This window comes from Sinocyclocheilus rhinocerous, unplaced genomic scaffold (genome assembly GCF_001515625.1).
Source record: "Sinocyclocheilus rhinocerous isolate Xijiao unplaced genomic scaffold, SAMN03320098_v1.1 scaffold547, whole genome shotgun sequence".
Classification (NCBI taxonomy): Eukaryota; Metazoa; Chordata; class Actinopteri; order Cypriniformes; family Cyprinidae; genus Sinocyclocheilus; species Sinocyclocheilus rhinocerous.
Window position 1 is genome coordinate 172,756 of NW_015662974.1, and position 13,972 is coordinate 186,727.

Sequence of the window (13,972 nt, forward strand, 5' to 3'; positions counted from 1 at the left end):
ACTGCCGCTAATTCTAAAGTGAAAGTAAAATGCGCACAGCGCTTTTAAGCTATTTACAAGCGAAGGAAAGCGAGGAAAAGAGGGAAAATTCAAACGAACTAAAAACGAACAATTGCTTTACTCCGAATTGCCGCTATCTGAAAGTGAAAGTAAAATGCGCATGCCGCTTTTACAAGCTATTTAAAAGCAAAGGAAAGCCAGGAAAAGAGGGAACGCCCCCGCGGTGATACCGGTGTTGTCACACGTCGATTAACCGGTGGGAAAATTTCCTCACCGTCACAACCCTACAGTACACACACATATAGCATGTAAACATAAACTTTGATTTTGAATGCGATTAATCGCGATTAATCGTTTTGAAGCCCTATATATATATAAAATTGAAATTGTTCTGTAATACTAAATACCAGAATGGCTCTGATTGCAGGCTTCACATATTAAAGAGTTTCGCCCAGCTAACATGAACTTATTTTCTCTCAGATAACATATTTCCTTCAAGTAGCCCTTCCTGCTCAGCTCAGCTATTTCCTGAAGACCAGCAATATTCCCATAAAGGATTTCACAAAACTGCCACCTCCTAACGTGCTGAAAAACATGACCTCCGGCATACTTGTGCAAGAAGTTCCTGCGGGTCCGTCAAACAACAGCTGGAAAGAAGAAGAACAAGAGAAGAAACTTACCAACAACCACCAGCAGAGTCCATATCAGATAGATGCCGCTGTTGAAGTGCGTGGCGTACTGACGAAACAGACACATGAGGATCGGAGGCAAGACGAAGAACAGCACGTTGCTTATCTGAAAACAGACAGAAATCTTATTAGACACTGGTAAACGCATGCAAGTGAGAAAAGCTCAGCCTAAAGTTTTCAGAGTTCAACAGCAGCCGCTCACGCGCGCGTGACACAATGTGACACCGCAACTAAACAAAGAAGAGTGACGCACCGTGTTATAAAACTCCGCTATTCCAGAATAAATGAGATAATTCCCCTCACACCAGTCCACCTCCGAGCTGCCCGCCTGGAGCTGATCCCACAGATGCGCGTCCATCTCTGAGCGCACTAAACGCGACTGAACGTCTTCACGACAGCTTTAACGCACGCATGAGGCGACAGTTGGTTTTAATCAGTGATGCATGTGCCGTCGTGTTATCTGGGCATGTCATCCTGCCATGAAGTACGAGTCTAACGTTAATCCAGCCGCTTTCCGCCCTTCACTGACTGTACGGCGCTGGCAATAACAACACAGCAACATGTGATTCGCGCATGCGCAGACCGCGCTGCGCTCAGACAACATAGCTACGCGTGCGGAGTCAATATTTACAATAATATGTTTTTAATATTTAGTATTTCTCCTTCACATTACACTAGTTGCCTGTGTGAATTTGTGGTCTACAAGAGGTTTCGTAATATTACTTAGAACAAATTAACTTAACCCATTTAATCCCAACTTTACTGACTGATGTGTTGCACTTCCTGCAAATATGGGGGGAAAAAATAAAGGGTCTCAATTAAATATGTGCAGTTTCACATGATTAGTGCAAATTGTCACATGACCAGAGCAGTTTATTTCCTGTTTGCACCTTGAGAAAATGATGGCTGCATCAAAGCTCTGAAACGAAAGGCTACTATGTTAACATAAAGATATGACAAAGATTTTTGGTCCACATTGTCTTTAAGGTGTTTAGTATTAATATATGAATTCCCATATATTCATGACCGGTGGGATAACAGGGAATTTAAGTATGCAATCTAAATCCATCAGTTGTTAGTGAAAACTGCACTAAAATGTTGCAATGACAAAATATTGCACTAAATTAAAAGGTCAAATAAGTTACAATATTGATGTTGTAATACTGGTAGCATTAGTAGGCTATAAAAATGTTTATGATATGTTACAAAATAACAATTTTGAAATACGTTGATGGTTGTAATGTTTTGTCCTTTATCTCAGTATTCCTGTCAGTGTTGTATACGGGTTTTTTATGCATAATAGTAACCATAGAATGTGATAAAATAGCTGGGCTAAGATATATAACAATTTTTTTTACTGCAGAAATATGATAATTCAGTATACACATTAATTACAATTACAATATATATATATATATATATATATACAGACACACAATTGTGACCGACCATAAAACACAAATTTTCACACACTTTTCCCAAAACAATTCTGAAAATAATTATTGATTATTTCAAAGGGTTACTAATGACACATTATTTGGATATTTTCATGTCTGGGAAAAATGTGGGATTAAACTGGTTAATAGCCTAAACTTTTAATTTTTTACATTTAAAATTTTTTTTTTAATAAGCCTTTTATTCCTCTTATGGTGTAGATTTAAACGCTACTGGACCAACATTTGGCTCATTGGTAGATGTGTTTGTGGCGACTAATTGCATAATTCACTGTAAGTTAGTTTGTCCAATATTTAGCTATATGCTCAACTATATTTGCCTTTTATTTTATGGGAAAATCTCTTGTGTCAAAACATTGATATTTTAGAAATACAAAGATTTATATGAAATATGCTGTTATTTTACGTCAAGGACCACTAGGGGTCCACAGGCCCCTGGTTAATAAACAAAACGTCAGATTTTCTGGGTTGATGAACACAATCTTTTCTGTGAAAAAACAAACATGTCAAGATGATAGCGGTTTGCAGTCATGTTCAAAGTCTGGAGCTATATGCATTATATAAAATAAAATAAAAAAGTTAGCAATAAACAAAATATAGTTTAAAATGGACTAGAGCACCATTTAAAATGTTGAACATATTAGTATTTTTCTCTCTCACACACACAACTATCATTGTGCTTTATAAGACATTGATTAATTGCCTTATTAGGCAAAGCTTTTGCTATTATAGTGGCAGTCATCATCTCTCTGATTATCACAAGAAAAACAAGAATTAAGTAAATAGAAAATGAGAGTATACCTCAATGGATTTAGAATTGAATATGATGGAGTTAAAAAGAGTCATAATGGGAACTTAGCCCAAGAACAAGATCAGAGGCACTGAAAATGATACTAGAGCTACAAAATTTGACCCTGCAAATCCAAACAATTACAGAACAAACTGATAAATAGAACTGTCTAATGACATTTCTAACAAATAGGACAAAAATAGTAAACTTCTGATATTTTTACCATCAGTAATGGAATTACACAAATAAGTGTGCTCAGTATTCAGTATTATTAATGATGTTTTAGATGATCTAGATGAATTCGATCAGCCTCCCCTGAGGATAGAGTTATCTGGAAATGAGGTAAAAAATATTAAGCATGTTAATGTTTAATATTTAAAAAAAAAAAAATCAAGAAGCAATAAAAAATGTTGGAAATTGGTCTTATGAAGAGGGATTACCAATTATGAAATGAGACTGGGGTTCAATTATATATAATGAAAATATCGAAAGAAATAAAAAAAAAATTAAATATTTTGAATGTGGTTGCATAAAAATATGTACGTGGAGAAAGCTTATAGAACATATGGAAACAAAGTGTAAAAATGCTAAATCTGATGGTTTTGAATGGAGAGCGGAAAGGGATGTTAGATTGTGGATATATGATATATGGAGCTGCAACCAGATCAAATTTAGAGAAATTAGATCAAATGCATGCAGCATAGAGTTTTAACACATAGTGTGGGGGCAATGACAACTACTCCAGTTAATGCACTATTGGTATGAAATACCAATAGATTTACTTTAACAAAATAGCATTTGTGTATTGGTTATGACTGCCAGGTGAGACAATTTTGCTACAACTGCCGGGAGAATGAAAATTATTAGATGGAATCAGAGAACAGGAGAGTGAAATAAACAATAAGCTGACAAATTAGCAAAAATATCTTTGAATACATGATGACAAAATAGACATTTCCATTGAAAAAGAAGGTAAATAATTAAACTTAAATTCAATAATTAAGACTTGGGATAGGCCTGCAGATAATGAAGGCAGAGAACAGGTTACTACAATATTCAAAACTTAATTAAAGACAAATTTAGAAACAGAAGAGAAGAAATCATTTGTGCAAGATGGTTATTTCTCATGAGCAGGTCAGATAAATGTGATATAAGAGAATGTAACGCATTGTGGGAAATTTAGAGAAAATAACTTTTATTCTCAAAACTGGATGGAAAAGAGAAATTAAAGTTCTACTTTCTACTCAGTTTAATTTGGGTCATATTGGGAAAATATAAATTGAGATGAATGAAGAAATTATTTTACACACTCCGATATCGTAGGTGGCGGTATGCAGCTTTTGTCTGCAGACTGTCTGTAACCCGCCAAAAAAAAAACTAAAAGAAGAAGACGAACAGTTTCGCGGGAAAAATAACACGTGCATCTGTTTTTAACTTGAGCTTAGACTTGAATACAATCTTTAGCAGAAGAACATGTCCAGCACCGCAGTGGAACTGACAAATGGGCATTACGCTGACGCAGAAAACAAAACAGAAGATGCAAGTGGAGGGAAGAAGGACTTTTCTCTGTTTTGTGACGAGCGCGGTTACTTCAGTCTGGTCGAGTCTGTTCTGCAGAAGGGCGCGAGGAGAGGCGACCGAACCGGAACCGGAGTGATTTCTGTGTTTGGGACGCAGGCGAGATACAGTCTCAAGAGGTCAGTCCAATGTGCGACAAAACTGTTGCCAACTTAGCCATTTTGTTGCTTTTCAGACTCCCCTAGCAACTTTTTCTTCCCTCAGCACCTTGCAACAAATTTAGCCATTTTTTTTATTTATTTGGCAACGATAAAAGGCACATTTTCCTCCTAAATTACATAAAAAGAGGAAACCAAACATGCCTAGCTCTTCACATCACATGAATTAATTTAGCTGCTTTTTGCAATTGTTCAATTTTATAATAATAACTGAGTAATTGTTTATTTATGATACACTCTGTTAGTAGCTTGTACCTGCGATTGTTGATCAGTATAGTACAGTGTTAGAAAAATATAGAAAAATGTCCATTATAACCCTGTAGCTTGAAAACAGAAAATACAATGCATAAAAACACCTGTAAAAATCGCTACCACTTTGTTCATTTAAATGGGGAGTCATCTCAATTATCACCAGTAAAATATGGAGTGCCACAAGGATCTGTCCTAGGTCCTCTGCTATTTTCGATATACATGTTGCCCCTTGGTAATATTATTAGAAAATACGGGATTAGCTTCCACTGTTATGCAGATGATACTCAACTATATATCTCAACAAGACCAGATGAAACTTCTAAATGATCTAAGCTAACAGAGTGTGTTAAAAATGTAAAAGATTGGATGACCAATAATTTTCTCCTATTAAACTCGGATAAGACAGAGATATTACTTATTGGACCAAAAGACAGTACACAGAATCTCGTGGATTACAATTTGCAACTAGACGGATGTACAGTTACTTCCTCTACAGTCAAAAATCTGGGTGTTATATTAGACAGCAACCTGTCTTTTGAAAATCATATTTCCCATGTTACAAAAACAGCATTCTTCCATCTTAGAAACATTGCCAAACTACGAAATATGTTACCTGTTTCTGATGCAGAAAAGCTAGTTCATGCATTCATGACCTCTAGACTGGACTATTGTAATGCACTGCTAGGTGGTTGTCCTGCATCCTCAATAAACAAGCTACAGGTAGTCCAAAATGCAGCGGCTAGAGTCCTTACCAGGTCAAGAAAATATGATCATATTACCCCAATTTTACAGTCTCTGCACTGGCTACCTATTAAGTTCCGTATCAGTTACAAAATATTATTACTTGCCTATAAGGCCCTTAATGGGCTAGCTCCTGCCGCAGTGGAACTGACAAATGGGCATTACGCTGACGCAGAAAACAAAACAGAAGATGCAAGTGGAGGGAAGAAGGACTTTTCTCTGTTTTGTGATGAGCGCGGTTACTTGAGTCTGGTCGAGTTTGTTCTGCAGAAGGGCGCGAGGAGAGGTGACCGAACCGGAACCGGAACCGGAGTGATTTCTGTGTTTGGGACGCAGGCGAGATACAGTCTCAAGAGGTCAGTCCAATGTGCGACAAAACTGTTGCCAACTTAGCCATTTTGTTGCTTTTCAGACTCCCCTAGCAACTTTTTCTTCCCTCAGCACCTTGCAACAAATTTAGCCATTTTTTTTATTTATTTGGCAACGATAAAAGGCACATTTTCCTCCTAAATTACATAAAAAGAGGAAACCAAACATGCCTAGCTCTTCACATCACATGAATTAATTTAGCTGCTTTTTGCAATTGTTCAATTTTATAATAATAACTGAGTAATTGTTTATTTATGATACACTCTGTTAGTAGCTTGTACCTGCGATTGTTGATCAGTATAGTACAGTGTTAGAAAAATATAGAAAAATGTCCATTATAACCCTGTAGCTTGAAAACAGAAAATACAATGCATAAAAACACCTGTAAAAAAAAAATACAGAAAATTCCTTAACATTAACATAGTAGACTGTGCCCTATTTTTGCAGTTGTTTCTTAGAGTATAGCACACTAGCTACTAATTTTAACTCTATAATTGCACAGAATGTACAGTTACTAGTTTACTAGCTAATAAAAAAACCCTTGAATGGTTAAAAAAATGGACGTGTTCATTAATTCAGTGTTGTATTTCAAAATACAATTGTTTATATTTTAATATTATATTAGGTATTTATATTATTTTTTGAACAAATCTAAATTAGAATTTTTTTTTGCTGAGATTTGATGCAATGGCAGTTTCGCGTCTTGATTACGCAGTGACGTCAAAACATATTTCTCTCCTGATTCAGACCAGATGACTTTCAATATTATGGATAGAGGACTCGTATTTTAGCCGGAAGCAACAACTTGAAGTTAAAAATCAACTGACTCTAATGTTGAAATGGTACTAATCGCTTTCACAGATCAGTTTCCTTTGCTGACGACCAAAAGGGTTTTCTGGAAAGGCATATTGGAGGAGCTGCTGTGGTTTATCAAGGTAGGAAAATATCCCATACTATTTGTAATATTTCTGTATATAGCTTTTTCTTTATGTTCCAGAGGGCTTTCAGGAAACGAGCGAGCTGATGCAGCTGCAAAGAGGCTATTAATCAAGAAGTAAACAAATGTCAATTCCTCCCTCAGAGATCAGAACTATTATCAAGCGTTATATATTAAATAAGTGGCGAGAAGAGTGGGATACATGTACAAATAATACTGTGTATATTTATTATGTGTGTGTATATATAAATACACACACATGCATGTATATGTTTAAGGAAAATATGTTACGTTTATATATTAAATATATTTATATATTATATAATTTATATTAATATAAATATATACATGTAAATATTTTCAATATATATGCTGTCTTTATATATACATAATACATATTCACAGTACACACGCATATATTATGTAAACAAAAACTATTATTTTGGATGCGATTAATCGCGATTAATCGTTTGACAGCACTATTCTATATATCTGATTTGTTGTACATCGCGATTATAAAATAAAAGTTTAAACCATAGACACTAAAAAAAAAAACATGGATGTAGTGTCCGTGACGTCAGCCGTAGGTTCCTGAAGAGCATTTTTGAAGCTCAAAGTAGGCGGAGCCATCTTGGCTGTGCGTCACTCCCGGAAAATCGAAAATGGGCAAAACGGCGGGACGTGGGTGGAACTGGTTGCTAAAACCACGCCCGCCTAGCGCGATTATGCAGAACTTTAAGGCTTAATATAATTTAAATGGATGAGTTATAAAAAAATTCACCCCCTTCACAGTTGTCATGAAGGGCAAAATGAGCTATATAGACCGAAGCCACTTTTTGTACCAGGCTGTAAACATGTTTTTTTTCTGCTGTAATGTTGGGCATTTTAACATGGGGAGTCTATGGGACTGACTCCCTTTTGGAGCCAGCCTCTAGCGGCCAGTCGATGAATTGCAGTTTAAGTCGCTTCCGTGTTGGTTTCAAGAGAGAGACCGGAAGGTTGCCGCTTGGTTTAAACCCTCGCTTTGAGTCTGCATGTGGCCAAATATTAAAATTAAATGGATTTTGAATCACGCTGTAAAGTGAAACATCACCAGGCCGTTGGCGCCCTCTGCAGGTACTTGTTATAATACATAATGGGTTATGTTCATATTATGTATCTATATTACATGATGTATTTTAACAGTGTTGTTCAATAAACCATGTGATTACTTGGTTTTGATACTTTACTTGAACAAATTATTATTGTCTCATCGTTACTAAAAATATCAGATTACTTAACAGTCAAAATAATCAGTAGATTACGTGATTACCAAAATAATAATTAGTTACAAGCTCTAGATTAGTTAAAATATTTCAGAATACAACATTGTTTTGATTTTTGTGATTAAAAGACAAATATTTTGTCATTGAAATTTTCTTAAAATAGTATTAAAATATTGTCTGGTTCTAGTGAACCAAGTATCTGTATTTTGTCTCATCTCGTGAACTAAGTGTATTGTCACATCCCTAGTGTCTACAAGCATGATATAGCTCATAACTTTCCAAGTGTATGATGAAGCTTTTACTCTTAAGGTCAATCATGAATTATTTTTTTTTTACTTTGAATAAGGAAAGCGATAACTTTGCCATAGTATCCTTTCAAATGTTAATGTTGCAATTGCATGCTTTGCATGTGCTGCACTTTATTTGTAACATTTTGTTTTATAAGTTTATTTATTAGAATTTGAAAGATAATAATAATATTGTGATCTCTGATTTTAGTCCTTTAAAACCAAAAAAGTAGAGCTTGAAAAGTCCTTGAATGTCCTGGAATTTCATTTTGCCGTTTCTGTACGAACCCTGTGTTAAAAAATCGTGTGTAATATAACATGTTTGTTGGTTTTTATTGTATTTGTTTTACTTTTATTTTTGTATTGTTTTTGCCATAAAAATAGCTTAAGATGCTGACATGGCATTAAATAAAAATATACTACTGCTGCTACTTTGTTTATGTTATGTTTAGTCTGTCCCCAAACTACCTCATTTGGACTTTGTACAGTACATGCGTATTTGTCTGTTTACATTGCACTGCTCACTTCATACACTAATATAACACTTTACATGCATGTATATACTTCATGTTTATATGGTTATATACATATGCTCTTTAAATACCTTATTATTATTGGTTATTTATATGCATACATTTCATATACCTTAATATGTATATATATATCAATACATTCAGGATTTATTGCACTCACACTTATTTATGTACATGCACTAGCACTTGTAACTTTATAATGTCTTTGTGGTTTTTGTACTTGTTCGTATGTCTCTGGCTGCTAGAGGATTCACAGAGTAAGAATTTCATTGTAGAGTGTAACTGTGTTTCCTGTACATATGACAATAAACTATTGATGGATTGATGTTCCAGAAGTTTTTATTCATTTTGCATTTTTATTGAATTAGTTGCATTTTTCTATTGAGTTTAGGGTTCAACCAATGCCAAAGAGCTGTCAGAGAAGGGTGTGAGAATCTGGGATGCTAACGGCTCCAGGGAGTTTCTGGATAAGAGCGGCTTTAGCGATCGGGAGGAAGGAGATCTGGGTCCGGTGTATGGCTTTCAGTGGAGGCACTTTGGAGCTGAATACAAAGACATGCACACTGGTAACTGCGCTTCTTTATATACAGGCAGTGGACATGACATATCATAGCAGTGATGTAGGGCTGTCAAAATGACTGAAAAACTAAATTTGAATTTTCTACTTAAATATTATCAAAATTCGAATTATATTCGAATTTAAAAGGCATAATTTCAGTTAGGGGGGAAAAACACACATCGTCATCGCATCTCGTGTGCCACTGATAACGCTGCCTGATGGCTGACGCAGACCTTAAATTCGAATGCAACGTTTTTGCATTCGAATGTGGATTTTTTATTTTATTTTTAAATTCGACGAATATTCGAAATTCAAATTTTTTTTGACAGCCCTACAGTGATGTGCTTTACTGTAAGATACATGGGTAACTGAACATATGGTGTAGGACCGACACTTTATTACATGATATTATACATTCAATCTTCAAGATCTCGTTAACAGAAAGACCACTTGGTATATTCGTAAAATTTGAAAGCTGTTTCAAACACTTCTCTTTTAATGTATGTATGTATGGTCTAAGCTTATCTATGGTTTCTTCTCTCCATGAAGATTACTCTGGGCAAGGTGTTGACCAGTTACAGAAAGTGATTGACACCATCACATCAAACCCAGAAGACCGGAGGATCATCATGTGCGCGTGGAACCCCAAAGGTCTCAGTCAAGTTCATAACCCTCCAGCAGTGTTACTTTAGTATTATTTATGTGTTATGATCATATTTATTAATGTTTTGGATTGCCTTTATACATTTTTTTTAGTTTTCATTTTAATTTAAGTTTAAGTAATTTTGTTAATTGCTTTTGTTGTTTTGAGAAGAGTTCAGATGCAAAAGCCTCTAAGTGGCATTTGAAATTTTCTTCTAAAATGAGAATTTTTAATCAGGCTTCTTTGTGTAGGTTCAGTAATTTTTCTTTAATGGAAATAAATAGGTTCTTTCTGTTGCCATTTAAGTGAAATAACTGAACATAAACACAATTTCAAATGGCACTTAGAGGCGTTTGCATCTGAACTCTTCAGATATTTCGATTTCGATTTATTTTTATTTCAATTTAAGGTTCAGTAATTTTCGTATTTAAACTTAATTCATTTAGTTGCCAAGGCAACATTTTCAAATTTTTAAGTTTTAAAATATATATTTTTCAGTTTTTTATTAGTTACCAAAAACATTTTTAATAGTTTTTCAGTTAACAATAAAAACAATAACAATTAGTTCGAACAATTTTAGCACATAAACTTATTTCAGTTAGTTGCCAAGGTTTTTTTTTTTTTTACGTTTATTTTTCTTTTAAGCTTAAGCTTTTCATCTAATATTTATATTTTATTTCATCTTTATTTCAATCTCCAAATACAATTAAGTTTGTTTTTTTATTTTAAGAACAATAGCAATTTAGGTTTAGCAATTTTAGCACTTTAAAAAGTTTAAAGGTGCCATAGAATGGAAAACTGTATTTACCTTGGCATAGTTGAATAATAACAGTTCTGTACATAGAAATGACATACCGTGAGCCTCAAACACCATTGTTTCCTCCTTCTTATGTAAATCTCGTGCATGCAAAAGACCTCTGAAAAATAGGCGAATCAGAACAGAACAGTCGGGTCACTAATAGTTACGCCCCCAACATTTGCATATACCATGTTCTATGCCAGCCGCCAGCCGAACCTGCACAGTCAAATCATCAGAAGTTCTGCAGGTATTGTGAAGAAACAAGCGAGGATAATAGCGAAAATGGCAGATCATGGAAATAAATGTTATGTTCCAGGCTGTGCAGGGGATGTGAAGTGCAGGGGACATGGTTAGCTGCTTGCTAGCGGTAGCCTGTTACATTACAGTACATAAGATTTCACTTACCACATAAACAGAGATGACTGAGGTTGATGGCGAATGATTTACAGATCCTGAGCACTACTGACAAGCATCTGATCTTGTAAAATGTGTGGTAAGTACTGCCGCTGTAGTTTACACAGAACACATGCGATCGCAAAACTCGAAAGTGAAAGTAAAACGCGATCGTGCATTCAATGGTGTTTCAATGCCCTGCATATTAATAGCGGCTCCCTGATGTCCGCATTTTATATACAGTATAATTACCCAACGATATAACTGCGAGAGACAGTATTGAAATGTATATTTTCCGTTTCCTTCCTGCTGTGTGAGCTACTGAAATGAGCCGCACTGTGAAACAGCCAATCAGAGCAGAGCTCAACATTATTATTCAAGACCCTTCCGAATAAGGTAAAAACAGACCATTTCATTCTAGGGACAAATCCTAGGGTTGTAAATGGACATGTAAAACAGTTTCTGGAGATTTTTTGCCCTTACCTAAGCCACATACCTTCTATGTAGATATCAGAGAACAATTTAAAATATTGTATCAATGCATTCTATGGCACATACAGGGTTAACGTTTTTCATGTAATATTTTATTTTAGCTGTATTTCAATTACTGAAAACAATTTCTAAAAGTATATTTAAACATTAAAAAGTGTTAAAATACATTTAATGTAGTTAGTGTATCTACGCACTGCTGACCTACATGATTGCCCACATCACCGGACTCAAGGTGAACACATTTCACAATCTGATGATTTAATCATACAGTGTGCTGTAATACAGAAATAATTAACAGCAGAATGCTGCCATTGACAGTAAAAACAAGTAATCTTCTAGACAGCTGTGATATGAGTGGCTTATTAGACTTTAATAAGGAAATTTAAGGTTTGTGTTGCTAATGGATAAAAGAAACTGTTATCCATTATATATCTGTCTAGTTTTAGTTAAGTGTAACCAAAGTTATTTGTGCTTTATGGTTTCATATCAAAGCTTGTGTGAAATCTACAATCATGCTATTTTTTTTTTTCATGGATTAACTAAACTAGAACTCTTTGAATATATTTTGTACTCCTCTTTTATTATGTTTTTTTCATTGTAGCCTGGGGATTTTGTGCACACATTAGGTGATGCCCACATCTACACCAATCACATTGAGCCGTTGAAAGAGCAGGTAGGTTGCATAAATTCAATAGAATTAAACTACATGCATAATTCTACAGGTATTTCTGTAGGGGTTAAGGTCCTTGCACACCGAGTCTGAAATTTTCGTATGCGTTTTTACAGATTTTTTCGTATTCGTCATCCTTTCCTATCAAAATGCTTGCTACAAATGCGAAAACGCAGGAAGTCAAACCTAATCCGGATTTCTTTATGACGGACGAAACTTTCTGAGGCAGTGTGTAAACATGATTGACACAACATGAGGTCGTATTTATTTTTTAACGTGCGAAAACTTAAGACGAGAATTTCAGTGTGCAAAGACCTTTAGACTTTATCACCTTCAGCCATAAATACTGTCCACGTAAAATTCCAGTATAAATATGCAGAAAAAATGTTTCTAACACTTTTCTTGTATCCACAGATTCGGCGAGAGCCGCGTCCATTCCCCAAACTCAGGATCAAACGCAAAGTTGAACGAATTGATGATTTCCAGGCAGAGGATGTTGAGATCTATGACTATGATACCCATCCTGCAATCAAAATGCAAATGGCTGTTTAGACTTTATAAACATGTAAAAAAAATTGTTTTAAGAGTTCAAAAATAAATGTACATTTATTAAAGTTTATAAACATAACATCTATTCTCAGTTATAATAACCAACCTAATGTTTAATTTGAAGTGAAATCTGATGTGGCTTAAATATAAAACCACCATTTGTCTTAGTCAACATTTGAGAAACCAGTATGTTGTTTGGTCCAAACATCATCTGGTCCAGATAAGGCTTCATCTATGAACAGGGCTCGACATTAACGCTTGTCCGGGACAAGTGGATTTTGTGAAGGGGCAAGTGAAAGAGAATTTTACTTGCCCGAACGGACAAGTAACCTGATTAAAACATCAGTAACAAACAATAACTAGGGCAGCACTGAAATTTTGGTGCGAATGATTCTGATTTGATTACTTTCAGTTAGTGCTGGGCGGTATGACCAAAAATTTATATCACGGTATTTTTCAAAATTATACCGGTTTCACGGTACATGACGGTATTTTTTTTTCATGCATGACCGGGTGTTAACCATATTTTCTACTGATTAAAATAAGGCATTCTAAGTCAATATACTGCAGTATGTCCTCTCTCAATCAGTAGAAAATATGGTTAACACCCGGTCATGCATGAAAAAAAAATACCGTCATGTACCGTGAAACCGGAATAATTTTGAAAAATACCGTGATATAAATTTTTGGTCATACCGCCCAGCACTACTTTCAGTGTAAACGGTGACTGATGACGGATAATGTATTGACAGTATCAAGGTTGTGTCAGTTGAGGCTCGTGCAGAAATCAAAACTAATAGATGCACCAACACAC

At 35.1% G+C, this 13,972-nt stretch overlaps 2 protein-coding genes across 3 annotated transcripts in view; one reads left to right on the forward strand and one right to left on the reverse strand.

Annotated features, from left to right (window-relative positions):
- acer2 (alkaline ceramidase 2) overlaps window positions 1–1,252 on the reverse strand; it is a 12,232-nt gene extending 10,980 nt beyond the window's left edge. For both annotated transcript variants that reach the window (XM_016538931.1, XM_016538930.1), the window contains exons 1-2: window positions 943–1,252; window positions 681–795 (exon numbers count right to left, since the gene is read on the reverse strand). In XM_016538931.1, the coding sequence (XP_016394417.1) occupies window positions 681–795; window positions 943–1,047 (220 nt within the window). In that variant the 5' untranslated portion in view covers window positions 1,048–1,252. The remainder of the gene's footprint in view (window positions 1–680; window positions 796–942) is intronic.
- A 3,154-nt stretch (window positions 1,253–4,406) lies between these two features.
- LOC107728661 (thymidylate synthase) lies at window positions 4,407–13,161 on the forward strand. The gene is given in 9 exon segments (XM_074560136.1): window positions 4,407–4,634; window positions 6,898–6,966; window positions 9,445–9,619; window positions 10,162–10,292; window positions 10,493–10,539; window positions 10,605–10,664; window positions 12,117–12,171; window positions 12,541–12,612; window positions 13,024–13,161. Coding segments are annotated over 9 exon segments (975 nt in total).
- Window positions 13,162–13,972: the final 811 nt, after the last annotated feature.